The sequence below is a fragment of the Microchirus variegatus genome (assembly GCF_963457635.1).
Source record: "Microchirus variegatus genome assembly, chromosome: 10".
NCBI lineage: Eukaryota > Metazoa > Chordata > Actinopteri > Pleuronectiformes > Soleidae > Microchirus > Microchirus variegatus.
In genome coordinates, this window is record NC_139811.1 from 10,388,209 (window position 1) to 10,407,652 (window position 19,444).

Here is a 19,444-nt window from a genome sequence, read left to right on the forward strand (position 1 = left end):
CTTTGATCCAGAATCACTGCTTTTTCAATTCAACAGACATGAAATCATTATAACAATAGATACATCTCAGTTTTATTTTTAATGCACAAAAGGTGTAGCCAGTGGTTCTAAAATAAAACATAGTCAGTATATCTCACGTTGTGCAACAAAAGGACCACGAAGGAGACGGAATCAGTGCCAAAGCAGAAAAACAAAAAACACTAGTGATCGATGAAAAATAAATAATCAATCCGAATACTTGTGCGGGGTAAAAAGAATGAAATGATTATTTAAACAGCTGTGTGGTAAACTAGAGTTTTACATTCATTTTTACAAGAGAGACATTTGTTAGTATATATTTTTTTTTTACCGCAGGAGGTAAAAGTGCAAACATTTGGTGCTGACAAAACAAAATGTGTTTGTACCGTTGAACAATAAACCCAATAACCAATCCAGGGTGGCTGACAAAAGGATAAATATTATAAGATGAGTGTACGCGGCTCGTTAAAGCTGACAGACGGAGGAACGAAGCAGGAGAACTGGGATCCGTCTGTTGTGAAACCTGCACCTTGTGGCCAAATCAGACAAAATGTCAATCAGTTCAACAACTGTCAACAACTCCGCTTCATCTCCATTAACGTGACGTGAAACCCAAACTTTCTTCTGAACTAAAACATCGACAATAAATAACATTTTTTCAGTGCAAAACTACACAAACATTGGAAAATACTACATTTACAAACAATTAAAAAAAAACAAAAAAAACAACTTAGATGAACGTTGAATTTCTAAATCGTTAAACTGAACACTCATTCAAAAGCAGGTTTTTACTGCAAACCTGTTTCAATATTTTTTATTTGCTACACAGCTTATTCTTTCAGGGATTCCAGCTCATCTGGATCATTTAAAAATACAGAATTATTCAGAGGTGTCACTGATTACTAACATAACACTGCATTATCACAAATATTACAGTTGTTTAGGACACAATTAATAGAGATTTAACTGAAGTTTCTTATGCAGCTCACCTCATATCAGCAGTCTATTGTGATCAATTATCTTCTATTTATCTATCTATTCAATGTATTTTGACCGTGTTCTGAAAAAAGTCTTTAATAAAAGGCATACAAACTTAATTATCTCACATTATTTACTCCGTGGGCAGTTCATATATTTCAGTGTAAACTTTTTGTCAATAATTCAGGTCTGTAAATGGGTGTGTTTTATGTCGTCATGGTAACCACTTTGATATCATGGAATGGAAGTGTTTTTGTTGCCCTTAATGGTGTCCGTTGGGGCTGCATAGCTGGTGAGGCATCAGGTGGTCAAAGTTCATGGGATTCTGTGTGTGTGCGTGTACTATGTCTGGGCCAGCTGAAGCTCCTCTAGTCCGTGTTTGCCAATGTGATATCTGGCCAAGTCTTTCCTGGTCACCAGTCCAACCACCTGCGTATAGTACGACAACATCAGAACAACTGCTGCTCTCGTCTCCGCAGAATTCAGAAACAACAATTTAACATTTAACATAAAGATGAGATATGATTAACTTGAGGATACGCAGAAACACATGGCGCTTTTCCACTACCCAGGTCCCACACGCCTCCATAGTATCTGGTACTTTTTTTTAGGACCTGCTCTGACGAGGACCGCCGGCCACTGATTGGTCAGAGTGTCAGCACTGGAAGAGTTGCGAGCAATGCCGAACTGTAGATCGGTTAAAAAGCCTTAGAAATCCTGAATACATGTGTTAATGTCCAACATTTACCAAGGAAATATCTAAAATCCTAACACTGAACAGTGGAGTCTGGTATATTCTGGTGACAGCGCTGCCATAATCGCGAGCCATATCACAAACCCTTCCGCTGTATTTCAGTTCAGTGACTGTGTCAGATGGAGTCTAATGAATGATTCTTTACGAGTTACTAGTTTGAGTGTGGCGAGGCGATGCTTGCCGGGACTGTGCAGTGGAAAAGCATCAACACCCTCTTACCCTGTTTTCATCATCCACTACCACCAGGTGCCTGAGTCCCAGTGCTCTGAACAGCTTAAACACACGAGGGAGAGATGTTTCCTGCAAAGAGACAGACGTTGAAGTTCAACTTCATCCAACGGGAAAAGAAAGAGCTTGTTTGTCTTATAACCAGTAATAAATTATACTGTGAATTAAATCCAGGAGAAAATCTGTTTGTGTGTGTGTGTATAACCTGTGGTACAGTGTAAGGCGTTGCGTTCATGAACTCAGTCAGGTCCATCATACACTCTCTCTCATCCTGGGAGACGTGGATGCTCTGAATGGGAGGGAAGCGAGGGTAGGCGTCTCTGAAGTCCTTCAGCTGGAGCTTCCTGTGTGTGAGCCGGGACCGAGCCAACTCCACAAACACCTGCGGGGACAGAGCAGGAGCACGCCGTTTGTTATTGAAATATAAAAGAAAAGAAAAGAAACACCACGACAATGTTGATAATGTTACCTTGTGCTTGAGAAGAACAATGAGCTGAGAGCGGAGGATGAGGCCGCAGAGCTTCGCCGGCTGAGGAGGAGAACAGAAGAATGTTATTCATAAAAGAACAGCAGTCTCAGTTTTCACTAAACTAACGTTTGGTGGCACCGTATAAGTAGTCTTTGAGGTGATGTGATTATGTGTTGCATGTTGTTGTTGTAGTATTAAGGGGAAGTGACTCGTAGCAGTTGGTATAACTTCCTCAAAAACGTCTTGTGTCTTCATTGCAGTGACACTGATCTGTCATTTGCTGCTGCAGGCATCACCGTCACCAATATATCAAAAATAAAAAAGGACTGAAAAGTGCACTTTATCTAATTTTTAATACGCTGTGGAAAATAGGTTGCAGTCAATATGTTTCCTTTTTACTCGGGCTGCACAATCTGTCACAAAATAATCTAAACTGAAATGACCTAATTCAAGATCTAAATCAAAATACACTGCAATTATATGAGGATAAAGTCTGCAATAATAACATTTTATGACATTTTATGGACCAAACAAATCCTAGTTAGATATGATAATTTTTACTTTATACATCAGTTTCTTGCTCTTGCTAACAAATACAACAAAATTAAAATCAAAGCACCTCGTCACTGCCAGAAACTTGCACAACCACAGGAAAGCCATTGTGATTGGTGGACGTGTTGCTCAGGGTGTCCACGATGGTTCCCACCTTCTCGATCCTGTTCAAACAGGTGACTGGAGAACTCATCACCTCTCTGGAGAGAGCGAGATGGAGCAGAAGATGAAGACACAAATTATCCAATCAAGTGAACATCTGCAATCCAGACAGGATCTTACCTGGCGGTCAGCCAGTGCGAGGTAGCAGGAGCCTCCCAGTGAAGGAAAGGAACGCTCTGCAACTTAATGTGGATGTCATAGAGACCCTGAGGAAGGAAGAGATCGTTTTAGATGTAATTTCTATTTTTAGATGCTGGAACCAGATCAAATGCAGCATTTTGGCTTGATAAATGAGTGAAAGCTGATCCTGTTCAGAATAGAACAGAGACGGAGGCAGGGAACAGTGTGTGTTTGCCTCGTCACTCACCTCTACAAAGTAGTCTCCTACTATCTTGGAAGTCATGAGGACGAGCATGATGGGAAGGCCGTATGTGACATTTCCCGTCGCCTCCACCATGATGACAGTCAGACTGAGAGTCATTCTGACGATGCCGCCTGAAAGAAACCAGAGCATTACGACTGAGAACGTTTTTACTTTATCCTTGTTTTATTTTAAAGTTGTTCATATGCATGTAATGAAAAAAAAAACATGAGTTCAGTTACTCACCTAACTGAGCTGCAGCTCCAATCAAAGCATATTTACCAGGGTCAGCCCAGAGCTGATAAAAAAGACGGCAATATTATAACCCTTCACATCAAGACGAAGCCATCTACTCATCCATTCTTATCAAAATATATATTTGTGTAATATCTTTGTCTACTTTGTAAAACAGTAAATTCCTTATCTATTATCTATCTTAATTAGTTCTTTTTCAGTCAACATTCAAGAGAGTGTTGATAACACATCCTTACAGAAGTGAGCTTAGCATCTGATTAGAAGAGAGCTTTTACTGAAGCTTTCTCGTCGCAAATATGAAAAACCTTGAAACCACAGAAGACAAAATCAAACTCATCCAACAAAGTCAAAGACAACTGGAGACTAACTGGGGCAGACGTGGTGAGGGATGCCAGCAGGATTCCACACAGTCTCCCCCAGGCTGCACCAATTAAAAGAGAGGGGATGAAAACTCCAGCAGACACCGCCAGGCCATACGTCCAACACGCCAAGAAGAAATACGTCAGCGTGAACAAGCCCAGAGTCAAAGGATTGTAGGTTCCTTTAAAAAGGGTGACATAAGAGATGATCGGGTGATTATGATGTTTCAGACTTTGATCAATCCACTAAAGATTCCTTGAATATGGACAGATATACAATTTCTCATACTAGTCAGCCTCCTCTACTTTATCACAGCTTTACCTGGCTGGTTGTGGAAGAGACTGACGACACTTTTCTCAGGAGTGTTGAAAAAGGCCGTTGCCATGGAGTTGTACTCTCCATCTGCACAGAACAACTAAGAAAAGCAACAGTGACTCAACATTTACTGCTAGTGAAGCTCCATGAATTGCAAAAGCACTTTCTGGTTTAAAAAAATAAAAAAGAAGAAATATCAACTGTCTTATCTGAAATTGCACATGCAAATCCTTTTGACACCATGTTAAATTAGGTGTGTGTGTGTGTGTGCGTTTACCTGCAGTGGGTAGTCCTCTTTGTGTTCTGGCCCCAAAGGCTGACAGTCATTGGAGAAGTAGATCATGGTGAATGACACCGTTGCAGTCACAGCAGCCACCAACATGGCCTCCATTACTTGCAAACATGGGCGATGGACGTACCTAATACGTACAAACAAAAAAATCGAATAATACTGATGAAATATCAGAAACAACTTTCTGCTGTGAAAACTGTTTATCTGCCAAATACTTTATTGTTTTCGTCATTTGACAAGGGGTTTTCCCATTATAATATAATGTACAACTCAGCTCAGCTTGAATCTACTCTCTACTCTAATTTTTTTGCTTTTCCATTTGGAATCGTATCTGGTACTGAGCCGATACAAACACACAGCTTGCCTACATTCCCGAGTGTCCCTGTCAATTTGCTACCATCGCTCCTTACCACCAATGTCGTCAACTCCACTCTCCTCCATCTTATCCTCACTCTGTCCCTCTTGTCCCTGTCACGTTCTCCCTGTCCCTCTTCTTCGGTTTCCTCCCTGTCATTTTCTTGCTCCTTTCTATGGTCGGCCACGCCTCCTCCTTCCTCCTGATGTTACTGCACAACGTCAAGTGCTGCTGGCACCTGTAGTAAACATGTCTGTTATTTTGGAGCACTTGTGGGCATTCACCTGTAATTGCTTCTGATTTTTTGGCCCACATTTTCTCTGCACCTGCCTTGTGCTTCAGTTTATCAATTTTTGGTTGAATTATTTTCTTTTTACAAGAATGTTCCCCATGTCTGAGAAACTCTGAAGACGGAGGGGGATAGAGGAGGACTAGTAGTGAGAGAAATTATTGGGCTGGCTTGAATTGTTAGTAGTGGCCGGCCCTTAATGGGGGGAAAAAATCTGTGTCGTCTACCAATCCCGAGGTGCGTCGGTCCACAGGGAAAATGCCCGGTATGCCAGATTACCAGTCCAGCCCTACAATAATAAAGTTGTAGGAACAAGTTGCGTCTGTCTGTGACAGGCATATCTCGCTGACCGTTAATCAGATTACCCTACGACTTTGGATATGGGTTGAGCATGGCACGATTGTGTGCATCCTTGATTTTCAAATTTTTTGGAGGAATTTTAATTTTCACTGATTTATCAAGCTACACCAGGCAGGCAGCAGCTCATCAGCAGCAGCTACGCTGTCTGGAACGGGGAGGTGGGAGTGAAGAGGCTGTCCTCACGGAGGGTGAGACATTTTCACACGGTTCACCGCAGAACATGGTGTTATACTGAAACGACGAGGTGTCCATTCACCAATACTCAAGCACATTTTTATTTTGCATTAGCATGCTACTGCTTTGCAGCTAACTTGGCGAACCTATTTTCAAAGGTAAGCTAGCGGAGCTACGATTAGCATGTAGGTCTAACATAATACAAACACTGTGCAACCTCATTAGGCACAATGCAAATGTGAACGCTGGAGAGATGGTTGCTGGAAATGGGCCTCTATACACCTATGTACATATTCCATTAAAAAATAGACGTTTGCAGCTAGAATAGTCGTCTACCACTGATGAAAAAAAGTGCTTTTCCTTCAAAAATAAGGAAATTTCTAAGTGACCCCAAACTTTTGAACGGTAGTGTATCCCAGATTCTCGACCAAGATACCGGTCTCAACAACCATTCATAACACAACATAAACATGTTAGTATCTATTCTTATAATGATCGCCTACAATGGCAGAATTTCAACATAACAATTTGTGTAACTAATTAATTGTGGTCAGGAATGTGCTTGAAATTCTTCTGGTAATTCTTAATATGATAGTCACGGCAGTGACACAACATGAACAGAAAAATAAACATATGAAATCGAACTCACAACTAAAGAACAAATATATCCACTGGCATCAATTTTACTGACATTTGAGACAAGGAAGCAGGAACTACAGTTATCGAAACACTAGTTTCTTCCTAGATGAGTCATTATCACCTTGCATAAACCTGTTTTTACATCTGGACTATTTTTAAACATTTGAAATAACAAGATGTTGATCCCCTGAGAACATGAACAAGCTCCAACTTAAAAAACTTCCTTGTGCTCCAACTCACCCTGCCAGTTATTTCACCTATCATGCCACATAGAAAACAAGGTGTTAAGACTTTGTTGTTGACCTTTTCTAAATCTTACCTGATCCTAAAGATAGTCAGCCAGTAGTTGAGAATGTTGAACAGAGCTCCTAGCAATCCACCTGCACATGAAGAGAATTGACATACAAGATGCCAAGATTTTCAAACGTGAAAAAATAGTTGGAAACAGAATTTAACATACTATTAATAATTATGTTATATGAGTATTATTAAATATGTCAAACATCTACTTAAACTGAAGTCACCATATAAGAGAGGCCTTTACCTATAGCTCCCATAGCGATAAACAGCGGGATCTCATAGTAATTATAGGCCACACCCTGAAAAACAACAAATACATACAATACAATGTCATCTTTAACAGTTTCTAAAAACAAATGCAAAGCTAGAAAAACAAGTCATGTTCCATTTTAGTTTCTTACATCGACCTGAAAGCGGCCAAAGTTGATGAGACCTGGGCTGGAAAGGTCTCCGGGGGTGTGGTTATAGACACTGAGGAAGAAGTTCAGCGTGAAGGTGGAGATCATGGAAGCAAAGAACTGCAGAGGGAAAAGGTTGAAGGGAAACAAAAAAAAAAGACAGGGAAAAAAACAATTAAAATACAAAAGAAGGGAATGCAAATGTCTACCTGACACTTTGATCTTGATCAAATTACAGCTTGCTTTGACGAATTAACCTATTATTAATCATGGTTTTGTAATGCAGTTGCACACATGAAAAAAGTGACTTACTATCCTCCATGTCAGCATCTGGTTCCAGAAAGATGCTCCCTCTTCAAGAGAGAACAGAACACCACCTATTGACCCAAGAAACAAAATCACAATCATAACAAAAACACAGACAGTTTTCTTTGGACTTGTGTTGGATCTATTGGCAGAACTTGAATATTATATTCAAGATAAAATGTAGAATGACTTGAAACTAATAAACGTTGTGTTTTTGTTTTCTTATAACTAATGATTTGACCTGAAGACCACTGTGGAGTCTCCCGCTTGCTTGGAAGGGAAGGGAATCTGTTCAGCTGGGTGCAATATTCAACTTCACCATTAGATGCCACTATATCCCCCACACATAATGTGTATAATCCATCGGACCCACTTAAGCCGTATCCATTCTCGGATATGCTGAATTTGACATGACGGCAAGTTAACTTGGCGAAGGGGTTAAGTTAACTGGTACTGTCACATGACATCCCTGTGAAGAATGAGCTGCAAATTGGATTGACCCGAGCAAACATCCCGTCTTTTCATGTGATGGTTTCACAGATGACAAGACAATCTGTGACATGATTGGAGAAGCATTTCCTCACATGGTGGAAAAAACCTCCATAAGTACAATGTAGATAAACTGTCCAAAGCATGATGTCATTGTTAACTTAAGTAACAATAATGTTTAACTACAATCAGATATACACACTTAATGTATCATTACACTAAGAATAGAGTGAATATGATATACAGCGAGACTCTGTAAATTTCCCAAGGCGATTTGTTTTTCTATGACGAACAAACACTTTGGAGGGAGTTTCTAAACAGGTTTCTCGTTTTTGGCATTGTCTCTTGGCATTCGCTCTTGGCTTTCATAACAAAGCTATCCTTCTCAGACAACTTTAAGATTAACAACAATGCTCATGTTACAGTTGGGTTTTTACCGACTGGTGCTCCAAAAGCAGCGGAAACTCCAGCGGCAGCACCAGCAGAGACAAAGTCCCTTTTCTCCGTGTCTCTCCGGAAGTACTCAAAGATCTGCACACAAACAAACCAGTCAATCAAATAAAAGAAATGGAAAAATGAGTGACTGTAAGCTAACAACACGAGAACACACTCACTGACCTTAAAATCTCTCTTTAAAGAAGTGCTCCTTCCCTGAGAGACGCCTGCAGCTACCACAGCACCAGAGTGAATCATGGGCCCTTCCTAAATGGATTTGGGGTAAACAAAAGAACAAATGGTATAAGACATTCTTGGCAGGACTTAACACAACAAAACCTTTCATTTACATGTTGAACAACATATCCAAATAAGTCCAAAACACAGTGTGCATTGCATCGTTTAATCTGTCATTTGAAGAATACAAATCAAACATCTAAGTGTTTACCTTTCCGACAGCAAGACCGCCCACTACTGAACTGATTACACCAGCCACTTTTATCACCAGTGTCTGCAAACACACAAAATGTAATATGAAAGTTGCTCTTGTAAAAAAAACAAAAAAAAAACTTTAGAACAGCTTTTCTTTAGTGTGTGTGTGTGTGTGTGTGTACCTTTAGTCGTACCACCCTGGGGATCTTGACACCATTCAAGTAACATTTTATCTGAGGAATACCACTTCCTGCAGCTATGGGCTGCCACAGAGAAAGAAGAAGAGGACGAGGTGTGATGAGAGTAAAAGAGTCAAGTTAGTAGTTATTAGAATACACAACAAAGGGCTGTGTATTCTGGGCTAATTTTGCTTGCAATGCCCACCTCCTATTTAAAGCAGACACTCAAATTGAAAAAACTTCTGAATTAAATCAAACTTCCTGCAAAACTGTTACTTGATAAAAGCCAGAGTCGTCCTTGACCACAAGTTAATGTGCACTGGTTGAGTTGCACATTTCAATAACCACATACAAAGTTTCATTATTACTTATTGCATGTCAATTTTCACTTCCACAGTTTTAATGGTTTGTAACTGAGACATGTAACTGGATGAACATGTATTTTGTTTTATGAGCCACTTCTGTTAAATTCGCTCTCTCACTCAAGGAATACGGTTAATCACACAAAAGAGGAATAAAAACTGTCACCATAAAAGTGTGAATCATTTCTCCTTTCAGTCTTACCTCAAAAAATGCAACTATAATGGCCCCCACCATGACAATGGCAGAGTTGAGGACAGCCCAAAGGAGGAGGGAGATGGACAGGCCACCCGCCTCTGTAAAGTTATCTATGTCTGTGTGATCAACGGTCAAGGAAAGGTGTGTTCCTGACAGCAATTGGCCGGAATTTAAAAAAAATGGTGAAACCTGTACATGCATGAATAAGCATCATCCACTTAATAACAGACAATAATTTTTTCTAAGAAAATATAGGAATATAAAGTCTAACAATCATGTGTATATGGCATACATATTTTCAGGATACTCTTTTTGACAACTTGGTATTTGATCCCAGCCAGCTGCTCCACCACAATATCTATGAAACAGGCGATGAGGCCGGTGAGGAAGCCAATCAGACCGCAGACCACCCATCGACTAATCTCCAGACACCGGAAACTCTGAAGACACAAGAGCGAGTGGAACAAAACCCCAGGAGCAAATTGATAAGACTTTCAGCAGATGAAAAATAATAATTAAGCCTGTAAAAAAATCAACATAGTCGAAGATATTTTCACCATGTGACTCATCCTCCGCTCCTCCTCCAGAAAGAGCTGGTTTTCAATGTTATCATAGTCAAGACTCTGGAAGAACACACATAAAATAAATACAGTAAAAATGCCTGGTATGTTGATGTAGTTCATATCTGGGGTCATTAAAGAAGGACCATTTCAAATCCTGCACATTAATCTTCAAATATATTTTCATGCAAGTGGGCTGATTCACCTCAAATTTAAGCGACAGCAGCTTCTCGTTGTGAGGGATCTCATTGGGCCGCCCTCTTTGCGAGTCCTGCAGGGAAAAGAAAACACACAATAACACAGATGTCTCTACATAGACAATTGAGTCTGACTTGTTCAACTGTGAGCTGAGGAGTGAGTGGAAAAACAGAGAGAACACAGCAGCAAATCAAACGTGCTAAACTAATTAAGGAAGATGTGTTTTCCTTTTAAAAAATTCAATAGGAAAAGGGAGGACACATTTGACAGTTTTCAACTTAAAAATAATAGTAATTGACATACTGCTAATAATAATAAAACAAATGGGATATACAGTAACTATGTAAAATTGTAACTGTGGTTTCTTCAGTATGAAATGGTTCAGGTTAGTGTTTGGTGAAAAAAGAGATAAAAGGTACAAATTAGGGATGCACGACATTGGACTTTTTGCTGATATCTGATATGCTGATACATTGGGAGTGCTTGGGCCGATAACCGATGCCAAAGTCTCTTCTTTAGTGCAATAACATAATATTTTGCCTACTCATGTTGCAGAAGATGTAGAAATACAGTTTATTCATCGAGTAAAAAAAATAAAAAAAAGTTATAGACGGCGCCAGCATAAAAGTCAAGAGGTAGCAGCTTATTTAGCCTCCTGTTGTAGTCCGTAATCTGCAGATCTTTGTGCGTTTGCCGATATCTGACAATACATTTTAATGCCAATATATGCTGATACCGATATCGTGGCGACAATATCATGCATCCCTTGTGCAAATACATCCATCTAGACATGCTTTTAATGCAGCTTCATCTTCATGTGGTGTATAGTCACTCACTAAATTGGTAGCAACTAAACATCTGTTAGTAACCAACACGCACATAACGAGCATAACACACTTGTGTTTACAGCAACAGCAGCGAACAACAATCAAGCAGCAGATCACATGCATGTCATGGCATTCCCCATCAGACTGTGAAAACTGAATCTGATGGTTAACGTCATGGTGACAAATGAAGGCAAAGTCGTACTACACAAAGTGACAACCAAATCGCTGCAGCCATTGGTCATATGGTCCAGTTATTGCAGGTCACTGATGGTAGCCTGAAACACTGACTTTATGTCCGTTTATTTTTATGAAAAAGCTGAAACACTTCTTTTTTATTAAGCATATATGGGCGTAAGCTAATGTAAACAAGCATACAGTATATGCACATCGTTGACTTATACATATACAGCACAGTTCTTGAGGATTCTGATGATGTGTCGCTCTGAACAATAACTCATCCGTGTTAAGGATCTGTTTCTATAAACTGAATTGTGGGTCTGCATCAAATCATTTTCAAAGCAACACAGTCGAAAAACAACAGACAGATGAGTCAGCTGTCGCTGTGTCAGTTTGGCCCGTGTCATCTTTTCCGAAATTAGGCTTTAGCTGTCTTCATAGGGAAGCAACTGGGCTTAAATTAAATACATTCCTAAATCTAAGCACACTATTCCTAAATGTGTACATTATTTGTACGTCCTAAATCAGCCTTAAAGCTCCATGAGCATACAAAGTCAGACGCACAGTGAAACACATGAGCATGAGACTAAATGAATAACCATTTACGACTGCACTCCTATACAGTTTTAGGACATCAGCAAATTGGTTGTCGATTTGGAGGTAAAGGTGAGGTTATACAATCACAGTACATGGAAACAACTATGTTTGAGAAGTCAAAGCGAAATGCTGCTAAAGGTCTTGATGGACGGAGGACCAACAGGAGCGACAGAAAGGGAGACACGCGAGTGTGATGACATTTCAAGCTCGGACTTTACCTCATCTGACGTTATCTCCTCTTCCAAATCCACTGTGCTGAGTCTGCCTATCTGAAATACACTGCGTCCTTCAGACGGCTAGATATCAAAGACACCGACAGAATGTGTGGGTACATGTATAATCCAAGTCTTGTGGAGACCCACCACACACACATAAATACATATAAAAACAATGGCGTCAATGCAACTGTAGCATTTAAGCATGGGACGAAAGGGATATGAAAACTTTATTTCAGGATCATCCTGACCAAAATAATTGTGATGCACAATATCATTATTGTTAGCGTAAAAAAAATGCTTTGACCTACTTTTTAAACTTGTGATTGGTAAACATTCTGTCCGTACCTTGTTTTGTGTACATTTTACAATTTTACAAACAAATACAGACATTTGGATACGGAGGAAACAGATGAGCTAATGTTACTAACGTTACAACAAAACATACAAAATATTGAAATACATGTTACTAAGGATGCATAGAAAAAGTTAAAAACACCATGAGGTCCTGGAGTAAGGAGAAAGTTGTCACTTGTGACACATAAAATAACACTTGTACCCATTCACATATTTCACTGATAAATGAACTAAACTAAACTGAATTTAACTAAAAGTCACCACAATTAGCCCATTGTGAGAGTTTTTTTTGTGTGCATTCATATAATTTTCTCATCTTTGCTTATGAAACAATCTGTACTGTAATTTCAGCTCCAGCAGACACCAAAAAATCTCTTAAAGCAGCGGTTCTCAAACTTCTTATATCAAGAAACACCTGAGAAAATATTGAGCTCTTGAAGTAATGTCATTATCACCAACGTTGAAATACAGTGATGTAAAAAGGCTGAGCAGATTTATTCTACAAGATATAAAATAATCTGCACTCTCATCATCATCATCTTCCCCACATATACTCCAGACACTGGTCTTGTGAAATTAGATTAAGATGGGATGAATAATAAGGTGACTAATTATTATTAATAACATTTCTTTGTTTCATTGTCGATGCACAGAATCACATACCTTGGTATATACAGCAGAACAGTATTTCTGATACCACTGGTACCACAGTTTACCATGGACTTAGAGTATAATAGAGTATAGTACTACACTATAATGCAGTATAGATTATAGTAACTACTGTATTTATGAATAGAAGTGGAGTTTAATTTACTTCCACCTTTGGTCAATGGTGCAGGAGTCATGGTAATAATCACGAGGGCTGCATCACAGCAAAGAAAGGAAGTTGGATGTTCCCATAGTTTTTCTTTCTTTTTCACATCAGTCTACAGCCGTATTCATTGCAACAGCATATCTAAGAGCTCGCCACACTATCAAACATTAAAATTTACTTTTTAATGTATGCTGCGCACTAATATACAAACGGACACGTTTGAGATGTACTCACAACAGGTACGTCATGAGCTCTCATTCAAGCCGTTGTTATAAACTTCAGGCTGACATACATTCGTCCAGTGTCAGATATTAGGACGAGTTTCTAAATTCTCAAAACTCTCCATAAACTAAGGTAAACTTTCCAGAAAACAGAATACAATTACATGCATCACGTTATTCTATTCTTAGTTAATATAATTCGCACTAATTTCCTTACTTTCCCTCAGTCACATACAAAAAAAACAAAGCTTTGCTCTTGCCGACTACAAACACTGTCATTTATAAAGGCATCATCGATTATCACAAGCAAGGCCCGAGCCATGCACAATCACAAACCACAGCCTTACATTATTAATAAAATACAACGCACAACATCTTGGGTGATAAGTTAGCTCAATTGTTAGCCATCATGCTAGCTGTACCTGTCTGGAGTGTGTGAGCTGCTCGGAGCCGTTGAGCAGCGGTGTCCCCTCGCCTAATATCCCGGTCTCGTCGGCTCGACTGGACCACGACACCTTCTTGGTGATGTTGGCCATGGTGGCCCCCGGTTGCTTTGCCCGCAACAACTGTCACTGAGTTATTTCATTAATGGCAGTTGTCGCTGGCTAACTGTTGTTATTCTCCAGCAGCTACCCATAATCATGCCCTTGTCTCGTGACGCTTTGTAAGGATCGCGTGCAGGGACAAAAATAAGTATTTGGCCCATTGGATTCTGGGAGTTGTAGTTCTACTGGTTGTGGACTAAAAACAAATGCACACCTTCGGTTAAACAAGAAAAAATCTTCATAACTTCCCATCTTAAACTATAAACGTTTAACTATTAACATAAAATAATTAACGTTGTGTGAACTATTTTGGCATTATCTAATTTGTTAAACATTACACATTTAAATACATAAGGCCTTGTTTTCAGACCTAAAATGTAAAATACTTGTTTCTGCTATTTTTGTATGTACTGTGTTTCTATATATGGATCATATCGTGTTTTTTCTTCTAATTATCTCTAGAATTTAGTAACTACAGTTATCTCTAATCATTATTATATACGACAGCGATTTAGCCAGAGCCTTATAGGAATCCTAACCCTTATTATGACCTATCTTTGTGCTTTTTGTTTGTATATTTATACATACATCTATGTACTGCTCATTTACTTATGGATATATGTACAGTATGTATATGTATGATGAAGCCTCTTGCATGAGCAGTGAAACGTCTTCAAGAAACCTCAAGCAAGTCTACAGTAGTAGACTATTATTCGTATGAAAAACCTAATATTACATCATTATTTACCACAAATCTCAAAGACGAACATCCAAACGTTTTATTTATATGCTGTCACACAGTGTCTATCAGGTAAGAAAGAAAATGCAGCATTGTTGATTAAAAAGAAGAAGCTAATTTCAGATTCATTTAGCCTCCAATTTATGCAGAACAAAGCTCAACCATCATGCAAGTATCCTTTGTGAATTAAACTCAGGTTATTATTAAATAGTTAATGTGTATTTGTCTTGCTGATGTAATCCCAGTTTGAACTTGCTAAAGTCTCCCTGAGTGAGACACTGACCTGTTAATTATTCTGCGTGGTAGTATGAATACAAATTGACTGCATATTGGTGCTTTTGTCTGTGTGAGTAAAGATCATTTTGTTCTCTCCAAGTCCAACATAAATGGACTGGTATGTGCACATCCAAGGACTCAAATTTGAAACCTCACCCATATCTTTATCAGACACAGTGTTCTAAACATTCACATGCCACCTGCTGTACCTCCCCATGGACCTCCTTTATATCCTCCATGTCAAGCACCACTCCTCTGGGCACTCCTCTCCCTTCTGCCACCCCTTCCACCTCAAATGGACTCAGCACCCGATTCCATAACCTGAACCCTGCAATCTGACCGGCAAAACCCTCTGCGGAGTCAAACCCCCCACCTACAGAGTCCTGTTCCTGTCCCAATACCACTGATCCACCTCCAGGAATCTCCCAGCCCTTCCTGAATTTGGAGCCTGAAGAGGCGAGACGGCGATCGATGTAGTGCCAGAAACGACCCTGGATGGAGGACCAGACAATGCAAAGGTGGTGCCAGCGAGCATCGAGGAACGATGATACTGAGAGACTGCGAAAGACGGGGTCTCCAATGACAAAGTCCAGGGAGGGTGAGGAAGCAGAGTAGTGGTGAGAAGGTGAGAATGGAGAAGAGGAGTAGATGGACGAGGAAGAAGCAAAAAGGGATGTAGATGAGGAAGAAGCGCTGCGTCCATACAGAACTAACTGGTTGTCATTTTCATCTGTGGCGTAGGAAAACAGCGTGCCAATGTGTGAGTTCTCCACACGCAGCCACAGACACAAAGAAAGCTCAGGGAGGACAGGCAGAGTCGAGGAGAAGGTGACGTAGTTCTCTGCTGATGCAGAAGGGAAAACCAGCATGGAGTCCACGTTGCAGACTAAAGACACGGGAGACAGAGAGAGAAATGATATAATCAACTCCAGGGAACACAGTCAAACCCTGCAAATGATGGCGAAATGCCAAGATGAACTTATCAAACCACTGAATTTATCCAATGCAGTCCACCAGATTTCATAATGATGAGTAATCAAGCATCAAGCAGTTAGTGAGCTGCATACTCATATATGATATGACATATTTAAACGTGATTAAAATTTGATCGGAGATTGTTCAGAGCAGTCTGTCCAAACGTCTGCCCTGACTTTACTTACTGCTTGCATCCTTTTTAGGAATTGGTCGTGCGGGGATCTTGTGCCTCAGAGGGAGCTGGAGGATGTCATGGATGACTGCAGTTTTTACCTTGGTGACACTTTCTTCTTCCTTTTCACCTTTCCACCTGCTGCTCCTGGGCTGATACGGCTCAGACTGAGGTTCCAGTCTGGTCCTGCTTTGCCCATTTTTGCCGGGTTGGGTTTGAACTCGGGGCAGGGGCAGAGGTTGGGCGGAATGAGTTGGGTTATGCAAATGAGGATGCAAAGGTTGCTTGATCTGAGTCTGGACATGACGATAAGGTACAGAGCGATGAAATGGCAGCTGCTCCTGCTTCGCTGGATAAGGTCGTGTTTGGGCCTGCAGCTGAATCTGTGACTGTGGGTGGTCAGTGTCGGGCAGGGGCAGGTAGTCTTCAGACTGGGGCTTAGGGTTTGTATACTGTTCTTGTATCTGTGGATGAGAGTCTGGCTGAGGTCCTGCTTTTTGTGCTTTTAAATGTTGGTTTGATGCATGGTGCTGATATGGTTTAGCCTCTGGTTGACTCGTTCCACTGATATCTCCTGTGGTGGGTTGGTGATATCCACCCAGAATCTTTCCAGGCCTTCCTCCTCTGTGGGTTTTCCCTCTTCTGTGTGGTTCATAATATTCCTGTGAGGTGGAGTTTGCTGAACTCCTGATGTTTCCACCTCCATTTAAATGCAGGACCTCGCCAAGCTGTCCTTCCACTCGATTCACACGCAGCACCTGGTTTTTCAGGGATTCCTGCAAACCGTTTAGCCCCACCAACAGTTCATCGCGTTGGGCTTGGAGAGCAGCGAGCCTTTCCTCTTGGTTCTGAAGCTCCTGGCTAAGGTTGGAGAAATCCTGACCAAGATCAGGCTTTTCTTCGTGGAAATGGCGGTGGCTCTCCCTGAGGGTCCTCTCCATCAAAGCCATACGACCTTCGATGCGCTTACTCTTCTTTTCAAGCTTCCTACTCCACTCCCTGGATGATTAACAACATGGAGATACTTGTCAGCAATCCAGCAACATTTAAATCATATAGTAAATAACATCGTCTACATACTTTATGTTGTCAAATCTTTATTTAAAGGTTCAGTGTATTCATATTTAGAACCTACAGCTTTCAAGACACATGCAAATGCGAAAGACTTTCTCTTTACTTTATTCAACTTTATTATTAACAACTACTGTTTATGTGGCTAAAATACTTTACCAAAATAAAACCAGCTCTAACCTGAGCCCCTCTATCTCCTGTCTTGTGCTCTGCTTTAGTTGCTCCACTTCTTGTGACATGTGGTGGAAATGCTCCTGCAATGTGTGAACACGGCTCTCCAGATCCCATGAGGAGTTCCTGTTCTGGTTCAGTGCCAACATGTCCAAACGGGCCTGGGTCAGCGCCTGGAACTGCTGGAACTAAGAGACACAGCAAGGGAAATAGGTTTTCACAAAAGCATCTCAACAGCTGTTTGGTAAACTGTTTTGAAAGTAAGGGTGATGTGGAAAAATCATCAGAATAACATTCTCTATCTATTTACATAATCACTGTTGCATAATTTCTACATACAAGATACAGAAATACCAAAAGAATAAACGAAACATTATCAAAACCTTAATTTTATCCCAGATAGATATCATTTTAAAGGTTAGTGTTTGCCTTTGTTTTATTTTTGTACATCAAATAAGATATTTAAGGTATATAAATTCATATAATGAGTAAATCCACATGTAATATAAACCAATCCCTAAACTTGTATAAAAGTTAACTACAGTTAAAGCAAACACACTTGGTCTGATTCAAGCCAACCTGTTCGTTGAGCCGTCGTAGTTTCTGGGACACAGAGTCAATTCCCTGCACATCAACAGGATGAAGACTGAGCAGAAGCACATGAACCAGGATCAGGGGCCAGTCGCTGGGCTTGAGGCTGCCCATGGTGCAGCAGAGCTGGGATAAATGCTGCTGGGGAGCCTGGGTCCCTGTCTGGAGGTGTGGGGGTGAAGCACATATTATTGGAAAGAGAAGTACATGCACATGATGAAGTTTGAACACCCACGGACTGGGATAGGAACACACTTTCCATTATCCACAACATCACTGGGGAGATGAGAGGAAATGCAGATGGATCTAACAGGTATTCAACTTCTCTCTCTCTCTCTTTTTCCAACAAACACACACACAACCCAACACAGGTTTGCACAGCTATCCTTTTAAGGACTCTCCATTGACTTCCATTCATTTGGCCAGTCTAACCAAAGCAAAACAGTATCCTTAATCATGACCAGTTAATGTCATAATGCCTAACTGCAATTCAAATCTTCGCCCTAAACTAAACAAGCCTCATTTGGACCAGGTTTTGATCTCCATAAGAACTACTGGTCCTGACAAGGACAATGTTCATGCCAGAGAAAGGTCCTAAAGAGGCAACACAGACACACACATGCTGAACAAATGAAAACAGAGTATACTCCATCAACTAACTATTAAAATGGAGAAGGATGAGCGCAGAGAGTTCCTGTCTATTAAGTGCAGAAGTGAAAAAGTGTCTGAAAGTCGTGTTTTGGTGACATCTATGTTTTGTTTGTTGCTCTAAACATATGTATGGGTTCCGTCTTTACACCACATTGATTTTCTTTTCTCTGTCAGATACATGTTTCATATTAACCAGCCATTTAACAACAAATCCTCAAAATAACAGTCATTTCCCTCAATTGTATTAATTTACATGATTGTATTGTTGTGTCGTAATGGTAGCGGTAAATCCCATGATGTGTGGGCTGAGGGAGGGGCAGCCTGTACTTTCCTCTCAACCTCCCCAGACTGAACTTGGCAGGGTTTCTGGCTCTGTTCCTCTTCTGCGACTTCTTCTTCTGCTTTCCCACCGAGTGGCCCAATCCAGGAATCATCTCTTCATTTATCTGCTCATGCCTGGGTTGCAACACTGTGGCTGCGATGTGTACACACTGAAAGTTCACTGAATGCACATGGGGCCTTTGCAGCAAGAAGACCTGGGTTCGAGCCCCGTTTGGAACAACTTCTGAACCAGGGCCTTTCTGCAAGGAGTTTTCATATTCTCCCTGTGTGTGCGTGGGTTTTCTCTG

At 40.5% G+C, this 19,444-nt stretch overlaps 2 protein-coding genes across 2 annotated transcripts; both read right to left on the bottom strand.

Moving 5' to 3' along the window:
• Positions 1-79: 79 nt before the first annotated feature.
• Positions 80-14,242, bottom strand: clcn7 (chloride channel 7). Its single transcript, XM_083897094.1, has 24 exons — positions 14,047-14,242; positions 10,424-10,489; positions 10,216-10,281; positions 9,966-10,098; positions 9,665-9,774; positions 9,104-9,184; positions 8,938-9,000; positions 8,673-8,756; positions 8,492-8,585; positions 7,572-7,636; positions 7,263-7,379; positions 7,106-7,160; positions 6,881-6,941; positions 4,730-4,871; positions 4,459-4,552; positions 4,146-4,318; positions 3,769-3,820; positions 3,529-3,656; positions 3,282-3,367; positions 3,067-3,199; positions 2,448-2,507; positions 2,184-2,360; positions 1,970-2,050; positions 80-1,425 (listed from the first exon to the last, which is right to left on the bottom strand). Exons 1-24 carry the CDS (start codon positions 14,158-14,160, stop codon positions 1,339-1,341), a joined length of 2,322 nt encoding a protein of 773 aa, XP_083753220.1. The 5' UTR covers positions 14,161-14,242; the 3' UTR covers positions 80-1,338.
• A 722-nt stretch (positions 14,243-14,964) lies between these two features.
• On the bottom strand, positions 14,965-19,249 carry ptx4 (pentraxin 4, long; the record flags this gene model as incomplete). Its single annotated transcript, XM_083896566.1, has 5 exons — positions 14,965-16,070; positions 16,345-17,330; positions 17,583-17,761; positions 18,153-18,322; positions 19,069-19,249. The coding sequence occupies 5 exons, from the start codon at positions 19,247-19,249 to the stop codon at positions 15,352-15,354; spliced, it is 2,235 nt and encodes a 744-aa protein (XP_083752692.1). The 3' UTR covers positions 14,965-15,351.
• Positions 19,250-19,444: the final 195 nt, after the last annotated feature.